Source organism: Sceloporus occidentalis, unplaced genomic scaffold (assembly GCF_023333645.1).
Source record: "Sceloporus occidentalis isolate IW3139 unplaced genomic scaffold, rSceOcc1.0.p SCAF_1, whole genome shotgun sequence".
NCBI lineage: Eukaryota > Metazoa > Chordata > Lepidosauria > Squamata > Phrynosomatidae > Sceloporus > Sceloporus occidentalis.
This window is the reverse complement of record NW_028316981.1, coordinates 272,251,460-272,276,938: the sequence shown is the minus strand read 5'-3', so window position 1 is coordinate 272,276,938 and position 25,479 is coordinate 272,251,460. Positions and strand designations below refer to the sequence as shown.

At 41.2% G+C, this 25,479-nt stretch overlaps 1 protein-coding gene across 1 annotated transcript in view; it reads right to left on the bottom strand.

The window, feature by feature from the left end:
• EDIL3 (EGF like and discoidin domains 3) overlaps nucleotides 1-25,157 on the bottom strand; it is a 343,114-nt gene extending 317,957 nt beyond the window's left edge. The window contains exon 1 of the mRNA XM_089493608.1: nucleotides 24,587-25,157. Within this exon, the coding sequence (XP_089349734.1) occupies nucleotides 24,587-24,638 (52 nt within the window). The 5' untranslated portion in view covers nucleotides 24,639-25,157. The remainder of the gene's footprint in view (nucleotides 1-24,586) is intronic.
• Between the last annotated feature and the right edge of the window lie 322 nt (nucleotides 25,158-25,479).

Below are 25,479 nucleotides of genomic sequence, written 5' to 3'. Positions count from 1 at the left end.
GTTGTTTTAGGGTTGCCATAATCTGTAATGACCCAAATACACCCAACACACACACACACCCCTGGTGGTTTTTTATTTTGACAAGTTGATAGAATATGTGCTGCCAGTTTTTTTTTTTATAAAAAGGAGGGGGGAAAGCACCCTTTCTGTTGGCCAATGGCTGTAGGATACATCACCTTTGATGAAAACGGAAGTGAATTTGATTGACAACAGAGGAGGCTCCATTTTAAACCCGTACTGCAAATGTGAACATCAGAGGGGCAAAGTGCCCCGATCGAGGTAAAAGACAGTGGGCACTTGTTTCCGAGTAGATTCGACATGGGGGGACCTGGATCTGCCCAGTTCTATCCAGGGCAAATGGGCGAATGGGAATGGGGCCTCCATGGATTTCACAGAGTCTTCTTAGGCAAGGAATACGCAGAGGTGGTTTCACCCATTCTTTCTCTGAAATATAGCTTACAGCACCTGGTATTCATTGTTAATCTCCTATCCAGATATTAACTGGAGCCTGCTTAGCTTCCAAGGTTAGTGGGGAATATGATTACTTTAGCATATTGAGGATGGGACAGAAATAGCAGACAATAAGTCACAGCTGCTGAGTAGCCAAAAGATACCAACAATATCTTCTTCACTCACACACAGCATACTTTGGGGTGAACTGTGCTTCAGAGTAAAAAAAAGGAACAATTTCAGTGTGTACTGAGATGCTATCTATTAAGCTGGCAAAAGCACGCACATGCCGATTGTGAAGTGTACCAACATCTCATCATGGCAAAGAAAGAAGAAAAAGTCAGCTGTATTCTATTCTGTCCCATGTTGAAGAATGGTGACTACATTTTTACAGGATCTAGAGTAGCAAATCTAAAATGAGCTTTTGCACCACCCAGCCACATTCCAGTCACCACTCCTAACTAGGAATGAAAAAGAAATTAGTTTGGTTTACGTTTCTATATGAAAAATTCATTTTCATGTCTCTGAAGACATTGAGGTGACATCACAGAATTCTGCCTTCTTGAAAGGTGGTGATGCATTTCAGTTATGAAAAAAGCACATGTAGCCATGCATATATTTTTAGAAAGGTGCACCATTAAAGTTGCATATTTGAAAAAAAGTACATGGAAAATCTAATCAAGTATCAATTGATCATTATTAATTACTACTAATAATAATTATTACTATCAATTATTATTCATAGTAAATTTGTATAGAAAACGTGTAGGTACAAAGATGTGCAATAACATGCACAAAATTCTATGTCTGATGGGTGGAATCTTATGATCTAATACAGAAGTGGAATGGGATGTGAAGGCTGGTGGAAATCTTTGGGAACTCTACACGAATGAGACAGCTTTTCACATCCCAAACAACAGGGAATATTTTACAGCTGAAAGCACTACTTATTTTCCCAGCAGTGAAGTGTACCTGTTTAACAACTGAGAAAAATATGCTATTCATATATGATGGAATTTCCTGCCTGCCTAGAGAAAAATATCAGCATCTCTTGAAGCCAAGAAACAGCAGCAAGAAATTTCAGGCACCACCCACCATGTAGGGAAAAGCTCCAAGAAGAAAGGACAACTGATGAGTCTCTGCTGTCCCTGTAGAAATGTTTCCTTTGTGCCAACGCCTACATTTGAAGAGTAGTACAAATACAAATGGATTGTATAAATTTAGTACAAATACGAAAGGATCAAACTAAACCCACATTCTAATAGTAAACATAATTATAACAAATAGATTCAATGAGTTTTTGGAAGAGATTTCCAATGCAAAATTATCTGGCATGGCAGGATGGGATGGATATTTCATTAATGAAATATGGAGCCTTATCTGAAAACTGCTTGGCTGTTCAATAGCCTGACAAGCGTGTCTGATTTTTATGCAGTTGAAACAGTCTGGTGACTTCTTGATGCCAGAGCACTCCTCCCACCTGCTGATTCATTGTTTCCAAGACACTTGGCAAAAGACAGTTGAACATGTCTACTTCCAGGATATTATGTGACTTCTTTTTCTATTATCTTTAATTATTATTAAATTCAGAAAAAAGCCTATAACAATATCAGTTAGTAAGCACTATGTCTCACAAAAAGATTGTGCCTTAACACCAGCTTATAAATAACAGTGTTCTTGTCATGGGAGCTTATCTAGAGCTCACATGCACTGAATTAACACACGGTGTCCCCTGACAACAGTTATGTACTAATAAATTTGGAAGTTGAGGCACTCTACAGTCCAAAAGTGCAAGCAGTGTGATGATCCATGTCAATCAGTTCTAGCAGTTAAAAATCTCAACAGGAGTGGCTCTTTTGTAATGCTAATGGGTCTTCATTTCTCATTCAAGATGAAGTCATTCCAGAATACTTTGTAGTACAACAGAAATTTCTGAGAACATGTATGTATTCTCTCTCACCCCAACCCCTTCTACTGTGAAGATTGTTACTAAACTCAAATGGACTAGGCAAGTTTGGGCAGGGGGAGGGTGGAATAGAGAGCAGATGGAGGCATAAGCCTAAATTCAATTATTGTTGCTGGTGGTGGTGGTGGCGGCAGCGGCAGCGGTGGTGGCTATATTCATTTATATCCTGCCTTTTTCATCTTAAATTGGGATTCAAAGGTCCAAAACACACTGCAAAAATAATCCAATCTGAGATCGCTTTAACTGTCCTGGCTCAGTGCTCAGGAATCCTGGGAATTGTAGTTTATTGTGACACCAGAGCTCTCTGACAGAGAATGCTAAATGTCTCACAAAACTACAGTTCCCAGAATTCCATAGCATTGAGCTAGGTCAGTTAAAGCAGTCTCAAACTGGATTATTTCTGCAATGAGTTTTGGACCAAAGTGGCTTACAGTTTGAAACAAGAACAATACAGGTAAAAACATAATAGTGAACATTAAAATGGAAACAAACTATTCACAATATAAATACACTTTAAACATATGTTTAAAAGATAAAGGGCAATTTGAAATTCTTCAGTTAAAAACTGTACAGGGCCCTAAAAGCCCACTCTTTATAAATCTTTGGTTTTAAAAGCTCATCAGAAAAAAAGGGCTTAGCCTGCCATTTGAAGGACTACAAAGAGGGGCCATTTAGGAGTTCTTAATCTAGGGACTGTCACTAAGAAGACCTTTCTGATGTCCCCACCAACTGTGAAGTACATTTCCTGATTCAATGGGAACTTGGTTCATGGAATCTACTCTATCTGGATTTAACTCATAGTCACTACCATTTGAAAGCCCTGGGGCTCTGTTCCCATGAGATCTGGACCTACTACAAACAACACACATAGCTACATTTTGAGCAGGTTTTCTTCTGCCTACCATGCCTCAACGTTGAATGTCAGAAAGTTTGTGTCAATCAAAACACAGAGCTGGGGTTTTCATGAATATTCATCTGTAGATGTTATCATGGGGTACAACATTATACAATTCTATGTCTCACATACTTCCATGTGAGAAAATTAATCACATGGTTGTTTTTGAATTTAGTGGACTTAGAATGACTCATTTTTACCAATTTGTGCCATTTGGGCTAAATTCAAGATTACAGCCATACCTCAGTCAAAGGCCTCTGATAGTGAAACATTTTTTATTTTTATTTTTTTTGCATCAGCCTCTTATGCTTTCTTTACTCCTGACCTAATTTGGCAATGACAAGCCCAATTAATCTTTATTCAACTCACTTTTTCAACTGTTTTTAAAATGTCCAGGTTTCTCTGTCCTCCGCCCACTTCCTCTCGTTGTCCTCATCCATCCCTGAAAAGTGCACATGTTTTTCCTTGTTTGATATTCAGAAAACAAATATGGAATCAGATGAACTACAGGTGGACTATGATAGCTATATTGGGAAATATTTACATGAGAATATTGTCAGTATTCATATCCTATTAAATACAAAAATGTATATCAGGACTTCACACTGTAAAAGGTGGGGACTGCTTCATGGAAGAAAGAGGTTGAAGACAAGGTGTGTCAAGCAGCATAATGTGCTGGGGGCAGGACAAACTTACTATTGTTGTGTACTGGAATACTGAGTTGCATTCATTGCATACGCAATTTCTGTTCCACAAAATATTGAGTACTCTAAAGCAGCAGTTCTCAACCTGTGGGTAACAAACCCCTTTGGGGGTCTAATGACCCTTTCACAGAGTCGCCTAGGACCATCAGAAAACACATATTTCTGATGGTAGCAACGAAAATAATTTTATGGTTGGAGGTCACTACAACATGAGGAACTGTGTTAAAGGGTCATGGCATTAGGAAGGTTGAGAACCGCTGTTCTAAAGGAGCCTATTAATTCATATACCAGACTATCAATGGTTCAATTATTCCAGGTCCTGCACTGCCTGGAGGCCCGGTATGGGCAAAAAGAGGTGTCAATTGTTTCCTATTTTTCCAATGTCATGAGTCTCAGAAGTGAGCAACCAAGTGCCAGTTCAGTTTGGGAGCCTTTGAGGGATGTGGGAGAAGCTAAGACACAACAATGATCAAAGGAATGGCTGAGAGGCTGCCCCCCCCAAAAAAAAAATGCCATGGCTCCTCAAAGAGATCATGTTGCAGAGGTGAGTGTGCCCCAGCCCAACCTGAGAGTTGTTAGGGGACAGGGAGGAATTAAGATATCCTATGCTACTTGGAAAGCTCACTGATGAGGACAGAGGTGGTGCATGCTTGTGTATCTCTCTGTGTTACTGTGAGAATGTGAATGGAAAAGAGACAAAGGGGTTAGGGGCTTGTGTTTGTGAATCTATGTGTTTGAAAATTTTGTGCATGTATGTCTGTGTCTCTATGTGAGAGAGAAGGTGGGGAAAGTATGTTTGTGTGTATCTCTGTGTGAGAGATGTGTTTGTTTGTGTGTGTGGGGGGGTGTCTGTGTGTGTGTATGAGGGCAAGATTAGATTTTCCTCTACAAGAGTAATAGCAATTTAACTTAGCAATGCAATTATACACATAGTAAGCTAAGTGAGATCAGTGGGACTTACACCTGCATAAATTTAGCATGAGTGAGACCTACCACAAGGCTGTTGGAAGTGCTGAAGGTGCTGTACACTTCCACTTTTATCCTAATAACAACCCTGTGAAGTTGGTTATGCTGAGAGGCAGCAATTGGCAGGATGGTGACCAACAGCATCCTACAACTGTAGTGTTGGCAAGGATTCCCAGTTATTTAATCCAACACCCTGACAGCATAGGAATCCACACCTATGCTACAGCTCAAAAAACGTTGACTTGCAATAACCCTGCCCTATAAAAGGACAGTCTGCCCTCCCCATACGCTGGTGATCTGTTCCGGACACACACATCCAGCGTATGGGGAAAAGAGCATATGCTCAAGCCCCATAGGAAATAATGGGGTGTGTGCTCACAGCTGCACACAGGGTGCACAGCACGAGTATGTGCCCCATTATTTCTGCCTGGGCTTGCCTTCCGCGTGAGTGCAAAGCCATGGAAGGCAAGCCTGCCTATAAGGAGGGCTGACTGTACTCAAAAGCTCTTGGGTTGACTCATAACTGACCATGTTTAACTTCCAAGATCAGATGGTGTCTGGCTCATTTAGGGTATTTAGGCAGGTGCATCACAAATATAAATGCACAGGATTGCATCATTAAACTCCAGTATTATACACACTTACTTGGGAAACAAGTCCCAATGAACTCTACAGGGCTTACTTCTGACCAGATCAAAATCCTTCAGGAGCAGAAAATCACTTATTCAGTAAATTGCAGGGACTCTTATCCTGTTAAAGATAAAAAGATAAATACCAATTTTTCAAAACCAGCTATAGACCTCTGGCCACTTCCATTTTGTTAAAAAAAAATAATAATAATGGAACTCCACATAGCCATCAGAGTATCAGAGGGCAAGAAACTGGCCCCAATACTCACTGTAACTGCCCACATTTAACAAGCCATTGCTCAGAAAATCAAAGGAATTGACCATCATCTATATTGATAACATCACAGTGTAGTTATTGTGAGGAATACAAATTAACCACAACAAATGCCATTAAAATACTCAGTGTTTCACTGTTAATATTGACTGTAACAAAATCTGTATATATTGTTGAATATTTGCCCTCCTCTCCATTTATCCAGTGCTTCATTTATCCTAGCATCCAATTTATCCCATTTAACAGCAGCTCCTCAAACTGAGACCAAAGACCTTCCTTGGCCACTTCCCTGAAATACTTGTAACTGGAGATGACAGGGACTGAACTTGTGGCCATCTGTTACAAAATGCTGAGCTACCACTGAACTATGGGTCTTGCAAAACATGTCAAAATACACTGTGAGGCAGGAAGTTCAAATATATGAAGTACAATTAGTAATTCCACAAAGATATTAAATGAATCTATGTAATCTACATTCATTTTATGGATTTGCTCATTTGATACTAAAATGGTCACATGTTGTCCTCTGAATTGCAGTTTTATTTTACACAGTATAATAATTTTCTACATTTCTGTTTAAGATCTATGGCTTTACTTACAAGTACCCAAGTTATTACTTGAACAAAGAAAGGAGGGAAAGGCTTTAAATTAGTTAATTAATTATTAGAAAATGTCTGCCTTCCCAGTACAACCAAATGAGTCACTAATTCTTTTTATTTTAATTTTCTCCCTTAACACTCATCTCACTAGAGCTATTAAACTCTTTGCTTGATCAGTGAATCCCAAATCTGTAAATCTCATCTTCTCAGCAGGGGTTTTCTTGCTGAGATCATTTATGCAAAAAAGAAAGAGCTTTTAAAAATGTGTTTTGCAATCTTCTTGTCATATGCAAAAGAACAGCAGTTTTTGTTTGCTTTTCTCTGTTAGTTGTTTGGTACATGCATCAGACATGTATATACACTTAAGGGTAAGATTCTTCTATGAAATTGCAACTCTAAAGAGCTTTAAAAAATGAAGAACTGAAAGGTAGCTTCTCAAATTATGTATCTCTATCTATTTCTCATTAATATTGTTAATGTTAGTGCCATGATCCAAGGTGCATTTCCATACACAGTAGAGCATATCCATAGTGAAAGCTAGTTTAATATGAATTTTCTTTTCCTTCATATCACACTGCAGCCTTCTGTAATGCCAAACCCTGCTCTGAATTCTTTTTTAAAATGTATGTGAATGGCACAAGTGGGAGGGGAAGAGAAGATTCTGGAAGCAGCAGTATCCCCTGGAGGCATACCACTGGATCCTGACTTAGATTCTGGAAAACTCCCAAATCATCAGTGCAGGTTCTGTTAATTGGTAATGTCGTTGTTTGTTGTTTTTGTTTTGCCTATGTATATATAATGATTTAATCCAAAATGAAATACAGTCACACCATCAAGGCTGGGGTGAGGATGATGGATGACAGGCTTTTCCACCAGCAGATGCAGGAAATGCATTTCCACCTGCCATCACTATGCTTCCCATGGCATACCATTCATTGCCATCCCACCCTGACCATTTCTATGGGTGACCTCTGTGCAGTGCAACACTGGCCAGACAAAGCCAGACAAAGCACTTCTCTAATCTCTGGCTTTGTATGTCTCTTTCTCAGAATTCTCATTCTTGTCTGTGTGTCTTTCTCTTTCAAAACTGTATTCTTGGGTTAAATTCAGTTGAGCACTAATAGAGTTGATGCTGCAACTGGCATGGCAAACATATGCTATATGTTGTGTTTGTGCAAACTCAGTTATATAACTGGGAAAATGTGAAAAGCTGCTTATGCAGTGAAGTGCTAAATCTTGAGGTTGTACAAATTCTAAGATATAAATATTTTATTTTATTTTTTTATCTGTATAACTATGGCTAAACAAGACATATGGTTCCAAATCTTAAACACAGTATTTTAATTTCAACCAGGAATAGGAAAGCATTTTTTCCCTGTTAAGGGCCACATCTCCTCAAAGGGAAACTTTTGCTGGGAGTATGTTCTTGGTGAGTACTGTACTGCTGGAGGCCAAAATTGTTGGAGTTACTCCTCTCTCCCTCTCCACTCTCTATCTGTCCCTCTTTCACCCTTGTTTTCATTGACCAGTAGTTTTCCTTTCCCAGTAGTTTTCCATGGAAAATACAAATCACTATTTCCAGAACTGGTCACTTGCAGAAGTTTCTTCCTTTTCATTACTGCATCCATTTCATCTCCACCCTCATTATTTCTTCTTCATTTTCTCCAATTGCCTAAAATTAAGCAATTGACTACCTAAGGCTCTTGGTAGACTACAGACTACCCACCCTTTGTAACACATAGATTTGTCTAGTAACAACTACTGCTATTACCACTACACAAACAAACTAGCAAACTAAAAACAGCATCCAGTGGATTAATGTAACAGAATTTCTTTGACCATATAGAGCATGGTTTTATTAGAGACCATCCGCAAAAATGTGAAGGAAGGAGGAACTTATCTTATGTGCCTCAAAGAAAAGTCGAACAAGGACAGCAGGACACAAAAGCAGCAATATTATTAGTTGGAGAAAAGGCACAAATTAGAGGCATGTTTTAGACGAGGGGGCAGTAATGAAAGATAACAGAAAACAAGAAAGGTTTACTAAAAATAGGATGACACTTGTCAGAAAAGAACAATGAGGAATGAAACAGGAAAGTTTTAACATTACTTACTGAATCCTCCTTGGGTTTTTTTTTCCCCTCAAGATTTTCTGAGGCAGAAAGGATATGAATGATTGCAGAGTTACAAGCTTGGAATAACATATTCAGAATTTTATTGAAAGCAGTAGAAATGTGAATCAGACAGGATTGTAATTCAGTGGTTGAGCATATGCTTTACATGCAAGATGTTCCGGGTCTAATCAAGTTAACACCTCTAGTTAAAAGATCTCCAGTAACTTGGCAAAGAAATGTCTGTGCATGAGACCTTGAAGAAATGCTGCCAGATCATGTAGATACTATTGAGCTAGATGGACAAACATTCTGATTCAATATGTCAGCTTGAGATGCAAATATAGCTTTTGAAAAATTGTCAGAATGTAGCTGAATTTTTAGAAAACATCTTTCAGCAAAATGTTTACATTGACACAGCCGACTTTTCACATCAATCAATAGTTTTGATGAATATACTATGGATCTGAGAAGGAATTTGAAATTAAAGGAGACAAATCAAAGTCATTGAGCCATTAAAGGTTAATCAAAATTGGACCATGGGTAAAAATAGGTGAAGTATGCTGCACAATCAACAGTTAGTATTCATGGAAAGATATAAAACAAGAAATAGCCTGAATAATGGAGTGAAAAGTGGAACAAAATAAAGAAAGATGTTTAATTCTAAATCTTAAAAATGTACAATTAAACAAAATGAGGAGGATAAAGATGAGGAATTTTTAATAAAATAATTAGTAAAGTGGTGCAAGTTGTAATAGCATATGGATGGAAGAAAAGGAAAGATGGGACCCTAGTAAATGGAAATATTATACATTGGAATTCATCTTGCTTAACTATTTAGTGGGAAAAGGGGGTTTATATGGGGCAATTGAAGAAAGAAATTTGGTTCAGAAACTGGAAGATATTGACCAAGAATATAAAAGAAGGAAGTAAAAGGATGTAAATAGGACTATTGAAATAATACTCCATATGAAAGATAAATAAAATTATAATAAATAAACAGACCATTCACAGGAAAGTGGAGGGGTGGGAAAGCGTTTAAAAAGTATATATTGTATAAGAATATTTTTGAAGTTAGCTCCAAGTTTAATAGTACATTATTAAATTATGTAATGTATCATGAAATGTAAAAACTGTGGTAATTGTATGGCAATAGCTTGAATAAAGGATTTTTTTTAAAAAAAATAGTATTCATTCAGTGTCAAATGAGCAGAAGATCTTAGTGCTTTAGCTACACAGGCATGAAACAGATGGACCAAAGGAAGCAGCTTCCAGCCACTTCAGGGATGTCACGTTCAGTTGATGCATGCCCCCAAAGTGGTTGGAAGCTGCTCTGAGGCTGCCAAAGATTTACTTGTGAGCCACCTTGTGTACCTTCCAGGAGAAAGGTAGCATTGAAATGAAATGAAATAAGGACAGCCCAAAGTCACTGGAAAAGGACTGGATTTAATTTGCTCCTGGTGGTGGCTTATTTGGGACCATGACGACAGCCCACTTTCAGAGCAGGCCATGCAGTCATTGCAGTCTTGGCTGGAGCAACCAGGGGCCACTCCTTGCTGTCCATCTGCTTCGGGCCACAGATGTAAAAAGCAGCCCAAGCTAATGAGGGTTATTAAAAAGGTCACATTTGTCTGGGCTGCTTTTTATAACTTGTAATGAAGATAATTCATGATAATAAAGTGTGTGTATGTGGGTAGGGGTTATGCCATCATCTTCAACAGCAGCAGCAGGAATTCTTTGTCACAATCTACAATATGTAACTTTACTCATACTTAGGTGCATAGCTAGAGATGCTAAGAAACCCTATCATTGAATTTAAAAAATGCATCTCAGGGCACCAACAAGAATATCACAATGGGCATCAGGCAATACCAGTGTCATTAGCTGATGTTGCTTATATGCATCAGCTCCATTGTGCAACAATCACTTCATCCTCTCCCCTACATAGGTACACAGTGGCAGGCCCTTTCTGAATATGGACACCATGGAACTGCTCAATTCTTTTTCCTGCAGATGCAAGTGTACTTATGAAGACACAAGTTCCCAAATGAACTCTGGCCATCATGATGATGAAAATAATATTTGTATTCTGCCCTTCCCTCAATAAGGGGACTCAAGGAGACTTACAAATTATGAAAGTCACTACAGATGAAAAGCCATACAACTATCAGTGTGTGTGTGTGTGTTAAAAACCAGTTAAAGAATCTATAGTTAAACCACATCAAAACAGCATACTGTTAAATGCCCACCAAGCCAATACATAAAACACTGACAGTATAGGAAAGTCTTCACTTGCTGGCTGAAATAAACCAGGAGGTGAGCCATTGTAACCTTCCAAATGATGGAGTTCCAAAATCTGGGAGCAGCCACTTTGTCCCCACTTGAAAAGGTAGTGGGACAGAAAGAAGATCTTACAGCTCTAATGAGATCACACAGGGGAAAATATTTCTTCAAAGAAACCTTAGCATACATCTCTACATTTTGGTAGTAGCTTTTTATTATTACTATCTGCTTTGGCTGTGAAAAGTCATACAAGCTAAGGGAATTACACTCCCTAGACTGTGTTGAATTTTGAGAGAAATTAGCATGCTTGAAAGTAACTTCCATTTTAGGATGTTATGACATCATCCCTTTTCTTGCTGCAGTCATGCAAATAAATTAAAATGGTAAAATATGGCTGCCTGCCTGAAGAAGAAAAGCCCTCCCTTCTTCCACCATCTTGGGGGGAGAGAGGCAGGCAAGCTCCAATTGCCTGCCTGAAGAAGAAAAGCCCTCCCTTCTTCCACCATCTTGGGGGGAGAGAGGCAGGCAAGCTCCAACTGCCTGCCTGAAGAAGAAAAGCCCTCCCTTCAGCCACCATCTTGGGGTGAGAGAGGCAGGCAAGCTCCAACTGCCTGCCTGAAGAAGAAAAGCCCTCCCTTCAGCCACCATCTTGGGGGAGAGAGAGGCAGGCAAGCTCCAACTGCCTGCCTGAAAGAAGAAAAGCCTTCCCTTCAGCCACCATCTTGGGGGAGAGAGAGGCAGGCAAGCTCCAACTGCCTGGCTGAAAGAAGAAAAGCCCTTCCTTCAGCCACCATCTTGGGGGAGAGAGAGGCAGGCAAGCTCCAACTGCCTGCCTGAAAGAAGAAAAGCCTTCCCTTCAGCCACCATCTTGGGGGAGAGAGAGGCAGGCAAGCTCCAACTGCCTGGCTGAAAGAAGAAAAGCCCTCCCTTCAGCCACCATCTTGGGGGAGAGAGAGGCAGGCAAGCTCCAACTGCCTGCCTGAAAGAAGAAAAGCCTTCCCTTCAGCCACCATCTTGGGGGAGAGAGGCAGGCAAGCTCCAACTGCCTGCCTGAAGAAGAAAAGCCCTCCCTTCAGCCACCATCTTGGGGGAGAGAGAGGCAGGCAAGCTCCAACTGCCTGCCTGAAAGAAGAAAAGCCTTCCCTTCAGCCACCATCTTGGGGGAGAGAGGCAGGCAAGCTCCAACTGCCTGCCTGAAGAAGAAAAGCCCTCCCTTCATCCACCGTCTTGAGGGGGATAGAGGCAGGCAAGCTCCAACTGCCTGCCTGAAAGAAGTAAAGCCCTCCCTTCAGCCACCATCTTGGGGGAGAGAGGCAGGCAAGCTCCAACTGCCTGCCTGAAGAAGAAAAGCCCTCCCTTCAGCCACCATCTTGGGGGAGAGAAGCAGGCAAGCTCCAACTGCCTGCCTGAAAGAAGAAAAGCCTTCCCTTCAGCCACCATCTTGGGGGGGAGAGGCAGGCAAGCTCCAACTGCCTGCCTGAAGAAGAAAAGCCCTCCCTTCATCCACCGTCTTGAGGGGGATAGAGGCAGGCAAGCTCCAACTGCCTGCCTGAAAGAAGTAAAGCCCTCCCTTCAGCCACCATCTTGGGGGAGAGAGGCAGGCAAGCTCCAACTGCCTGCCTGAAGAAGAAAAGCCCTCCCTTCAGCCACCATCTTGGGGGAGAGAAGCAGGCAAGCTCCAACTGCCTGCCTGAAAGAAGAAAAGCCTTCCCTTCAGCCACCATCTTGGGGGAGAGGCAGGCAAGCTCCAACTGCCTGCCTGAAGAAGAAAAGCCCTCCCTTCAGCCACCATCTTGGGGGGGAGAGAGGCCTGTTATGTTTTATTTTGACTTTGTATTGTACTTCCTGTTGTACACCACTTTGATCTAATTTGGAAAAGTGGTATATAAATAAACATTATTATTGTTGTTGTTGTTGTTGAGCCACTGCACCTCTTCTCATTTCCACAACCAGGGCCACTGCCCTCATTGTGGTCTCTTCCTGCCCACTCCCTTAATCTCGCCTCCCATCCCTATGCCCTATCCAGCATACCTTTAGGGTGTTTTGTTTTGTTTTGTTTTCCTCAATTTTGTTTGCACAGTTCTGGATCTCTGCAACTGTGATTTAAGCTTGTAATTTAAAAAAAAACTGATTGAGGCTGCAGTGCTGCAGAGCATTGGAATTGCATGAAAAACTGAAAAAATTCAAAGAATAGTGAGGAGGAGGAGTAAGAGGATAAGAGAAGACACCACATGACTGTCAATCACACAGCTACCCCAGGAATAACCTTTTGTACCTGGGGCATTGTGGGATTGCCAGGTCATTCAGGGGTTTCCCCTGTGAATGAAAAGGGACAGATGGTGGACAGGGTAGCTATGGGTAGGAGGTGGCATTACGTGATCAGTACTACCAAAGCCGCTTCCTTTCCAGTGAAATCATGGATTAAAAATTGTGTGTGACAATCTCTTTACAATGTAACTCTATCAAGGTGGAGTAAGGATGTGGGGGAGGGGGAGTCTGCAGTTGGAAAGATTTTGGTCAAGACAAGCCAACTGGCATGGTAACACAGCCTGCCAACCTCACAGTTTCCATGTGAGTTCTCACGTCTAGCATGAAGCACCAATCGCCCTCCTCCCACATACAACATACAATCACCCCTTCTAACTTGTGAGAAATCCGTTTCCGACCCCCCTGTGAGTTAGGAGACTCACACATAATCAAGCCCCATTTAAATGAATGGGGCATGCTCCTGTGCACAAGCATAGGGCAGGCACCACGGGAGTATGCCCCATTCACCTCAATGGCGGGTCACCCCTCCGTGGATTGTCAACTCTGCTGATTTCAAGTCCATGGACTTGAAGGGGTGACTGTATTATCTTTAGCTTGCTTTTAAAAATCTACGCAGAAACAACAACTTTTCTTTTTATTTAGCTAAGGATACACACACATAGCAAAGGCTAACTGTTCAATCTTTAGAGGTGGGTTACAGTAACAAATTACCAAAAAACAAACACAGTGGCTGAGAGGGACAAAGCAGGTTATTTTAAAACTCACAAAGAAAACAGGAACACAAAGGGTTAATCATGGCCACTCCAGCAGATCTATGGCACTTGGCGCATATGCCATCCACATAATACATCACCACACAACAGCTTGACTTATTCAGTGTAAGTAACTCCAGATGGAATTGTCATCATCAAGATGACATATTGTATGTCTCCGATCGATCATTCTCAATTGGAACTACTCCAGTAGAATTATTCTCTTCTACATTTTTTAAAAAATAATGAAATAAATGATTTTTAATTTTAAAAATTACAAGTTCTAATGTTCACATTTTGAAACTTCCAAAAGTATTAAATGCTTACCCAAATGAATGCTGTCTCCCAAACAAAATGGACCATAAATTTAGATATTCAGTAAACATCGGGGGGGGGGGGGGAGGGGAGAGGATCACAGCAGAGGCAACCCTGATCCCAAGCAACTTACACATATTTTTAAAGGCATATATACTTTTTAGCTGAACAATAAAAGGTAGAGAAGAGGGATGTGAAATATGGAAGAGTGAGACTCTTACATTTGATTTAAAATAAACTATGGCTTGTTGTTATGAGAATAGCATCACACAATTTCTCTTCCCATTCCCTTGCCATTTGTTCAGAAAGGGAAGAAATGTTAAAGTTACATGTCAGTAATTGCCCAATGTCCTGAACACTTTTGAACCAAATATACAGTGTATAGCATTATCAAATCTATTCTCCAATAACTCATTCTTTGAATCTGCCCCTGTACCAACATCACCTGCCCCCTGAGATGTCCACCTTACTTTCCAGCCCTACCCATTATTATCTGCTCATTCCTTTTCTTTTAATTATTATCTTTATTTGCTTATTTCTCTTTTAGCATATTTTCTCATCTTTTCAAATCAAGTATATTGCCTTTAGTGTAAGGGATAAAGGGGTTTATTGTACACAACATTTCACTAACCAAAGAAATACAACATGTGTTCTTTTTTATTGATTGCATTATTTTCAAAGGCTGCTTCCACACTGCAGAAATAATCCAGTATGACTCCACTTTAATTGCCATGGTTCAATTCTATGGAATTCTGGGGATTGTAGTTTGTTCTGGCACCAAAGCTCTTTGACAGAGAGGGCTAAATATCTCACAAAACTACTGCTCTCAGAATTCCATAGCATTGAGCCATGGCAGTTAAAGTGGTGTCAAACCAGATTATTTCTGCAATGTGGATGCAACCAAAAATACAATAATCAATCACAGATTTATAGCAGAAGAACTGGATCTGTAACATTGCTTTACGGTGACCATAATTCAGTTTCTGGTGGATCACATTTAATTATCATGTAACTGGTTAACTGTAATCCATTAATAAAACATTTTCAAGATAACATACTATAAAATGGCTAAATCAGAACACAGAGAATTCATACATTCACTGGGAAGAGCCACTTATGTTAGCAACCTGATAGATAAAGGTTAAAAAGGCTAGACCATAATGCACATTATGAAAAGCAGTTGTCCATTTAGCCTGAAGAAATACGGATAACCAGGGCAACATTATGTATAATGACATATGTGTCAGGACATGAGTCATAAAAGAAACAGCTAAGGAAATAACAGCTAAAAGCTGTCACCTATAAAGAATCACATGAAGCTCACTTGGAAAAGAACTGCTGGGTCATCTCACCTTCCCTGTCTACCAAAAGAGGATTTTTTCCCCTGCAGAATAGATATGTCTAGCTTTATGTTGTACTTCAGCAGTGCAATTTCTCCAGAGCCTTCAAAAGCTTCAGCACATGGCAATTATTTAGTTCTGCTAATTTTCTTAAAATTGTTGAAGAAGAGGGAAACTTAGTGGGAAAGCAGGTTAAAAAATAAGGAATGAATGGCTTCTTTAACTCTAGACGGATCTGCAAAGTACAACTGAAGAAAAAATACCTGTGAAAAAATTTAATGCTGTAACTAAAAGCAGTAGTTGTCCAAGGAGATTAGGTGACAATGTAGAGCAAAGCTCATATATGTGCTTGACTGGTTAAAGACAATATTCTGAGATATATTCTTCCATGATGGCTATATTTATAGTTCCACTACAAAAGTAGAGAAAGAATGACAAAACCCTTTCCAAGACAATAACTGATCTACCCCACTACAATCAACGTATTCTGTGAAGTATATGGTCCTTGGGTTATATAAACTCAGTATGTAGCCTCAAAATAAGTAGGTTCATTGGTCTCTATAGGCCAGTACTGTCTTCTCTGATTACAGTATCTCTCCAGAATCTGAGGCTGATGTATTTCTCAATTCGGTTACTAACTGAACAATTTCAAACTGACACAGCCCAAATTCATTAACAACTGCATGCAAAATACAAGCTTAACTAAGAATGCACATATTATTTTACAGAATATGATTAGGATTCAAGATCTGCTGCTTTACTAAGCAAGGGAAAACCAAGAAAAATGAAATTATTTGATTTTAGTTAATTAACTAGGGATAAATGCCTCATCTCCCTATGAGGTAGTATAGCCTCTGGCTTAGTTGGATTTCAGTGGGAATTATACAAATTCAAACAAGCTAGTTCTGCACATAGTTGTGTTGTCTATATGCATATACGTCTTCAAGTTACAGTGACATCATGAATTTCCTCAACTTTTGCTAGGCGAGTAATACTCGGAAGTGGGGAATGGAATCTCCATGTTCAAGAGGCTTGATGTCATTTAATAGTGATCGATGCTGAAAATCCAGTGCAGGCAGCCCATCAAAAGGTTAGTACCTACTTTATGGTGTAGTTTGCACTCCCATGGTTCTTTTCTTGGGAACACAATAAAATAATATTACCACTGAAGTAAATATATCACCATTCAGATATCAAAAGCATCTGAGGAAGTAGACTGAAGTCTATGAAGGTTCATGCTGCCAACTTTTTTCTTTCAATTAGTCTCAAAGGTGCTACAAGAATTCTCTATATACTGATTCTACAGACTAACACAGCTATATCTTTGAAATATACCACATAACTTATATCCCCTGCCTAGAGATATTAAATAATAAGATCAGTATAACTTCATTGCACAGAGTAAGCTATGTAAACTATTTTTGTACAACTTTTATTTATAAAAATACCAGTGGTGGGAATCAGGTGACCATCCAGAAATTGTTGAACTGCAGCTCTCAGTGTTCCTCTTAAATGGTTAATGATGCCTTAACTGGGATGTGCAGTCAAGATGGCAAGGAGCACAACAAGACATCAAGGACATTGATATATCTGTATCATGATAATGTAAATGAAGTTGCCTTATATAGTGCTAAACTATATTTTGAATATGAATCCAATAGACTGTACAGGCTCACATGAGCTTACTATCTGCTTCAATGTGTTTAAAAGAGGACACGCTCCTGCCTTTGTTTACATAACTGATGTGGAATTACTAGTTCTAGTGGGATGCATACTAGGGTGCTTACTATCAGCAGGCTGTGCTGTTCTACGGAGAATCAAAAACCAATTTGGATGCAGCACATAAGTAGTCTTCTGAAGGATAGTAAGAAACAATTGTTTGGTGTTTTGTGTGTGTGTGTGTGTGTGTGTGTGTGTGTGTCTTCAAGTCATTTCTGACTTATGGTGAACCTATGGCCACTGGGTTTTGCCACTGGATTCTCTAGACAAGATTTTTTAGAGGAGGTTTCCTACCTCTGAGGCTGAGAAAGTGTGACTTGCCCAAGGTCACTTACTAGATTTCTATAGCCAAGTATAAATTTGAACCCTGGTCTCCAGAGTCCAATATTCAAACCACTACACCAGTTATTCATAGAATAATGAGTGAATCATATCTTTAGGAAGTGGTAGTCTGTAAGGATTATTCTAACTATGACAGCTGGAAATTTTTGATGGACCTGAACAATTAAGTAATATTTTTAATATATATTTCATAGTATATTATGCCACTTATTCTGATCAAAACAGAACTTACAAAGTCTGACATAGAAATATGAAACTTTAAATTGTTGATTCTCAAAGTCACTGAAAATTAAATGTACATTTGGTTTGGGGTGACTGAGGATACTGGCATCTTCACAACTCAGTCAGTGATAGAATGATCCAGTAAATATTTCTGACAGTCATTTGTTTATGTGGTAGAAATAGAGACTGTGATGCCCAGATTTCACATTATGCCACTAATCAAAGAACTGCATGTTTGGCTTACATTGTTTTGGAATGTCAAAAAATATACTGTGACAAAGGCAATGAAGAAAAGAACACAGCTAATAGCTAAGATTCAGTATGATGTACTGATCTGAATGCTGCATTAAGATTTTGGGAAGACAGGGTTTGAATTCCCATGCAACCACCTTGGGCAAGTCACTCTTTCTCAGCCTTAGAGGAAAGCAACAGCAAATCCCCTCTGAACAAATATTGCTAAGAAAACTCTAGAATAAATTGGAGTCAACTTGAAGACACATAATAACAATGAAGTGCTATGCAATTTTTCAATGTGTATAGTTTTAAATGTATTTTATTCACGTACATTACATGGAGTTTGGAAAAATAAGTGGTTTGCTGGACAGAGTTCATTGAGCATTACTTCTGCTTATACATTTGTATCATTAAAAATAGTCCACTTAATATCAAACCATATAACATGATAGCATCTTTCAATTTTTTCAGCTCTATGGCATGGATCAAGTGACATATTTCAACTGGCTCCTTCTCTAGAAAAGAGGACATCTCCACCACAACTCCTGTAGCCCTCTGTGCACACCAAAATCCTGCTTCAGTGGTGAAAAATGCTGTGAAGTGTGTGGTTGGTGTGTGTGTGTGTGTGTGTGTGTGTTTGTGTTGGTACTATGGATAGCTGCAAAGGAACATGTAGGAGAAAAACATTTGAATACTGATGGTATGGAATACTGAAATGTGCCATTGGAGCTTGACCTATACAGCTGCGTAATATTTCTTGAAAGTGTTAACAAGGGTCCAGTCATAAATTGAACTGTTTTAATAATTATTGTATAATTGTTTTGAATAATTATCATTCTGCTTCTAGGTTTTCCAAATTTTATTGTTACCATTACCAATGCTATTTATATTTTACGGAATATTTTTATTTATTTTGATTCTCAAATAGATTACTTGTAGAATGTCAGAATAGTGGTGCCAAGTATCAGTACTTGGACCCAAATTCATGAGGAGTCTCTTTGGATTAACTGAATCAATGTGTCCAGTACGGATCCTAACCCTGGCTTCACCACATCATGACATATGTTTCCCAAAGGTCTTTAGCACTGCTTTTTCACAATGTCCTTAATGGAGCAATGAGATCTTTTCTCCACATGGACATAACTAACCTGTAAACTATAAACCCAAATATTGTTAACTGATTGTCACTGTCAAAGAAGGGTGAGTGTGTATGTTTATATATATAATGAATTTAAAGACTTTGCAACTGATGGTTGGAAACACTGATGTCAGTGAGGCACTGAATGTAACCCAGGTTTTCATCTTAACTTTAGAAGAACAATCCTAGATGCGGAATGATAGGGTTCAGCCCCTTGGACACCTCCTTTAAAATTCAAGAGAAAACCAGGATTCACAATTCCATTTTGATTGCTGGAGCCAACAACCAAAACTGTCTAAAACTGAAATTCTGGGCTTACTTAATTTTACCTCACTGAATACAGCAGGAGGCTTCAAATCTTTTATATCATCACTATAACTTTTCCCCCTGTTGGTTTATTACTTTTGTTACCATATTTCATTTTGTTTAAAAGTTCAAACTATTCAAAAGCCTGCAAGAGCCTGCAAGGCATCCTATGCTCACCCCATGTGTGTCTAGAAATAAATTAATCTGCAGAACAATCCAGAATAACACACTGAATAACAAAGTTTCAAATTGGACTAATATAACAGATTAAATTTGAAATTTAAAAACCCCCACAAAATATACATTAAGGGGAAATCAGGGCAAATGAAGATGGAATATCTGGCTCAAGAAAAGTGCATGTTTTATATATATATATATATATATATATATATATATATATATATATATATATAATTAACCCTTAAATAAATGTGATCATTTAATAAAGCCATGTTATTTGAAAATTCCTAAGATGAAAGGGTAAGAGTGAGCAGGATTCAGGCATCATTGTTCATATAAGTCAAATAATTATATTAAGCTTTCCTCTACAAAAGAAATGGCATGATGACTGGAGTGGGGTGGAGAAAATGCTGCTTGCTGCTGCATAGGACTGCCAGTTCTTTGTCCCTTAGGAATTAGAGACCATCCAAGACAGATTAACTCATCACTACCTGCCTTTGCCAGAGAAGTCTCATCTTGACTAGTAGACAAAATTGAAGGCATGTCTTTTGGATCTTTAACTGACAGTTTCCCCATAGTAACACTTTGGTGTCATTAAAGCTTTCTCAAAAGTGCTTGTTCTTTCAGACATCACTGCATTTATGAACAGTGGGCACACACAGATAAGCAAGGGAACGATAAATGTCACCAGGAGGTTTCATTGGTCTCTATGGAATTTGCTTTTGAACAAACCGAAGCAGAACTGTGTCGAAAGAGGAATTAGCTTGGTAATAAAAGTGTCTTCCTACAACTCTTGATTTTTTGGGGGAAAATATTGGACAGTGGGCATCTCTTCTCAAGGAGTCTTAGCCCCTCAAAATACTAAACTGAACTTCTTTTCAAGGCAAGACATTCCCATAAACCCAGTTTGCCTTCCTGAGGTTAGCTACTCTGGGACTTTATTTCCATGGTGGAAATCACCACTCAAATCACTGACCTATGCAGAAAAAAACCACAAGTGCTCCAATATCTGAGGGTATTTATTTATTTATTTATTTCAAGGATTTATATCCTGCCTTCCTCTCACAATGGAAGTCGGTGGAGAATGGGAAATTCTAATGTAAGCAAAAAAGACAGGCTGCAAGGGGTCAACATTCACACACGGAATGAATTCTCATAAAAATGCTCACTGTTGTATGTTTTCAATGGTGTTGTTCTTGTAAATTGCAAGTCTCAGTGCGGAATATAAATAAAATATCATCATCATCATCATCATCATCATCATCGCAGATGATGGACATTATAAAAGTTTTAATGGTATTGTTCTTTTGCATTGTAAGCTGCTTTGAGTCCCAATCTGGGATACAAAGAAGTATCATCGTTGTTATCATCCCAGATGAATGTGTAAATGTTAAAAAGTGTTTAATGGTATTGTTAATTATAAGCCTCTTTGAGTCCCAATGTGGGATATAAATAAATATCATCATCATCCTAGATGAATGTATGTATAGAGATCTTGCAGCTCCTTTGAGACTAACTGAAATAAAGAAGTTGGCAGCATGAGTTTTCGTAGACTTCACTCTACTTCCTCAGATGCATTTGACCAACTTCTTTCTTTAGTGAGTCTCAAAAGTGCTACAAGATCTCTCTATGTACGAATTCTACAGACTAACACGGCTATACCTTTGAATTCTACCCAGAGGAATGTGTGAAACATTAAAAAGTTTTTAAGGGTATACTTCTTTTCAATTGTAAGCCTCTATGTCCCAAAATGAGATATTAATAAATATCATTGCCATCATCATCATCATCATCATGATCCCAGATGAATGTGTGGACTCTCCCCTTGAACTCCTATCTTTAGGTCCTTCCTCTTGGGACACTTCTTTTAAAACATAAGCCTCTGAGTCTCAAAGTGGGATATTAATGAATATCATTGTCATCATCCTCATCATCCCAGATGAATGTGTGGATTCTCCTCTCAAACTCCTATCTTTGGGTCCTTCCTCTTGGGACACACACGAACACACACACACTTGGATTCTAAATGGCGATGGTCAGCAACCATGATCTGACTTCAGAGGCTGCCTCCACAGGGCAGTAGTAATCCAGCTTGACACAGCCATGGCTCAAGGCTAAGGAATTCTGAGGGATTTGTAGTTTGCGGTGCCACACACCAGTGCTCTCAGGCAGAGAGGGCAAAATGTCTCACCAAACTACAAACTCCCAGAATTCAGTAGCAGAGAAAGTGGGGCCAAACTGGTTTATTTCTGCCCCAAGTGAAGCGGAATTGCGGACCATCGAGACACTAAACCAACAGGGCAGTTTAGCACGTGTGAATGTTGACTCCTCATGTTGTAGGTGAAAAAGAAAGAGGGTGCCATATTTGGAGCAAGAGAGTCACCCTTATCACTACCAAAGGCGGTGAGGGGCCAAAATGTGGGGGAATGGCTGCAGAAGGTGCTTCCTCACTGGAGAAATAGTGTGGTTTGCCAGTGCTTTCAAGTGCCCTGGCTCCATCCTATGAAAGTCTGGGAATGGCAGTTGGTTGTGGCACCAGAGAACCAACTACCATTCCCAGAAGTTCCACAGCATGGAGCCAGGGCACTTAAAAGCTCTGACAAACCGCATTATTTCTGCAAGGCACCCTCCGTTGTGGCTGATGGCTGGCGTGCCCTCTGAGGATCCAACTGAAGGGGGAAGCTTGAGCCCGCCAAAATTCCTGCCCCAGACCAGTCTGCTGCTTCTCTTGTCTTCTCCCAACGTCCAAGCAACAGCCCCCTCAGAAATACGAGACCACGATAACCATCTTCAAATATGCCCCCTCAAGCTTATCTATGTTAGAAAAGAAAGGAAAGAGGGAGCCTGAAAGATGGGAAATTAACTTCTTTATTTTGAAGTTGCAGACACTGCAGAGAGAGAACTTAAAATGCTCCTCTTCTGACCATCCAGCCCTGCGGTAAATGCCAAGGGAAGGAGGCGTTTCGTCCTCTCTCTTTCTCTCTGTTTTCTCCTCCCTTGTCAGCCCTCAGAAAACTCACGCCAGCGCATCCCTGTTCTGAAGGGAAAAGATGAAAAGCTCCTTTGGGAAGCTCAGAGGAGGGGCGAAAAGGAAGATGAACAAATCTCTGCTCTCAGCCAGCATCGCTCTCTGTCTGGGAAAGTCCAGCCCTGTGAGAAGAAGGCCTTTTCCTCCCTCCTCTCTCTCCAGGTGGGGAAAGGGTTTGCAGCCCCTTTTTCCAAGGCTGGACCAAACTTAAAAGGCGAGAACCTCAAAAGCAGCACTTTGTTTGCTTTTGGCTCCAGTTCTAGGACGCCCCCCCCCCCCGCAAACCCAGACAAATAACCAGACAAAAGACTGGCTTTCTTTTTGACGTTGTCAGTTCCCTTCTCTCAGCAAGGCGACTCTCCCAACTTTTTCCCCCCTTGAAAAACACTGGGAGAGGATGGTATCCCTTCCATAGCAGAGGTATTGATCAGGGCTGCTTCTATCGGAATGCCCTTCCTCTTTGTCGCCGAAACCGATATATTTAAATAAAGGATGCCTGGTGCATCCAAAAATGCCTCTTCACCCCTCCTTAAAGGTACGGGTTGCAGGCATGGCTCTAATCTTTCTATGGCCAATCCCCCTTCAGGGAAACTGATAAATCCAGGGGGCTATGAAGTCATCTCTCTCTCTCCTCCTCCTCCTCCTCCTCCTCCTCCATCATTGCACCTTACAGTCTGAGGGGGTCCTATTTCGAGACAGGACTAAGCTTGGCAGAAATATTCTTGATTCAAGCCCAACAAGGCATGGGAGAGCTGTTTCTGTGTTGCCTTAAGCTGCCTCCTCCTGGACAACAGCCTGAAACGGAGGGCATGTCCTGGAAAAGGGGGACGCCTGATCACCCCGACCAGAGGTGCCACAACAAACGACCATTCCCAGAATTCCATACCCTGGAGCCACGGCAGTTAGAGAGGTCTCAAACCGCCCCCTTTTGCCAATGTGGAGGCAGCCTTGGTTCTTCAGCACCTAGTCGCCGTCCATCTCAGCGAAGGGAGGGATAAGGCAAAGGAAAGCAGCCCTTCTCCTTTATTCCCCCCCCCCCCCGTCCCTTTCCCCTCAAGACTTTCTTCTTCCAGCCTGGCTGCCCCTCTGAGCTGAAGCCTTTAGGAAGAAGCCTCCATTGCTCCAGAGAACATGTCTGCGGAGGGGGATGGCACCACTAAGCCGATTAGGCAAAGAAAGGCAGAGAAGGAAAGCACCCAGAGATCCCCAGACAGGTCGGCAGGAGAGGAGGAGGCTCCCCCCGCCTCCACAAAAGACAGAGAAAGGCTCCGCATTATTGATTCACTTCTCCGACCGACTTTGCCACGACTTTAAAATACAGGATGGGGAAAGCTTGTTTCATTGCTGGTCCCCCAAGCCTTCTCCTTCTCCTACCCCTTCTCCTACCCCGCATCCTCTCTCCTTGCCCCAGAGTGCCCTGATCTTAGAAAAAGACAAGAGGGTCCCCAGAGGGTCCTAACCCCAAAGGAGGACAAGGCCCCGCAAAATGCCAGGAAATACATTTTTTAAAAAAAATCCGTCCAAAGGAAAACTAACCGCCCTGCTGCCTGCTTCTTCAAAATGGAAGGAGGATTGGAGAGAAATGGAGGACCTGTCCTGGACCATCCAAGGACTAACCAGGGCTGACCCTCCTTAGCTTCCAAGATCAGTAGGGAAAGGGTGCCTTGCGGGTACCTCCCATGTGAGACCTAGACGGTCTAGATGACAACACAGATGTCAAGGGTTCTCAAACTAAATAACAATGATGATAATAATAATAACAATCACAATATTTTTCTTTCTCTCGCACCTCTGCTCAAGGCTCCCTGGGGTCTTTCTACCCATTGCAGCCATGCCCCCCCCCCCGGTCCCTGGTCCCCGCTCACCTTTGGCGAGGCTGAGGCTCAGCAAGACCCAGGCGGCCACCCAGGCGCTCATGGTCCCTGCGCTTCCTCTCGAGGGGCGATCCCAGGACGGAGGATGGAGAAGCTCAGCCCAGGAACACGATGGAGCCCTTTTCCTTTTAGAGCTCTGGAAGAAGGAAAGTCTCCCGTCTCTCTCTCTCTCTCTCTCTTTTAAAAGATTGCTTCTTCTGCTTCTTGTCCCTCTGGCCTAAGGATGCTCAGTCTCTCCTCGGCGACCCGAGCCTAAGGGCTGCCAGGAGTCGGTCATCGCTGCCTGGGTGGGAGGCTGCGTGGAAGTCCAAGGCGACGCCGGGGAGCCCGGAGGATGGAGGGCCGTCCTCCCTTCAGCCCCCAGCAGGCAGCCCCTTGCCTGGCTTCTCCTCGGCTGCTGCAGGGAAGAGACCAAGGGAGGCAGAGCACCCCCCTGGAGAGCCCAGCCGGGTGATGGGAAGCCCACTGGGGACAAACACTGCCGGACTCCAGGAGCACCCTGGCCTCCTCCTTCTCCTCCTCCTCCGCTCCGATTTCGTCTTACTTCCCTCTCCGCTCCTCCTTTTGCCAAGAGCTGCTGCTGCTGCTGCTGCTGCTGCTTCTGGTGGAGAGAGGAGGAAAGGACCAGGGCCCCACCCTGCCCTCCCATTGGCCCATTTTGGGGGCCTCCCGGGGGGGGGTCATGGAGGAGGATGGTTTGGAGTCAAAGGTAAAGAATATGTAATGGAGTCCGAAGTATCCCAAGGCATCCAAAGGTGGGAGGCTGCCCTTCTGGGCCAACATTGATGGGTAGATTTAAACTGGAATTTCACTATGCTCAGGAGTTGGGGGATTATAGTACTGAAATATGGAGAGCAAAGGCTCATGACAAATCCTCTGTTTAG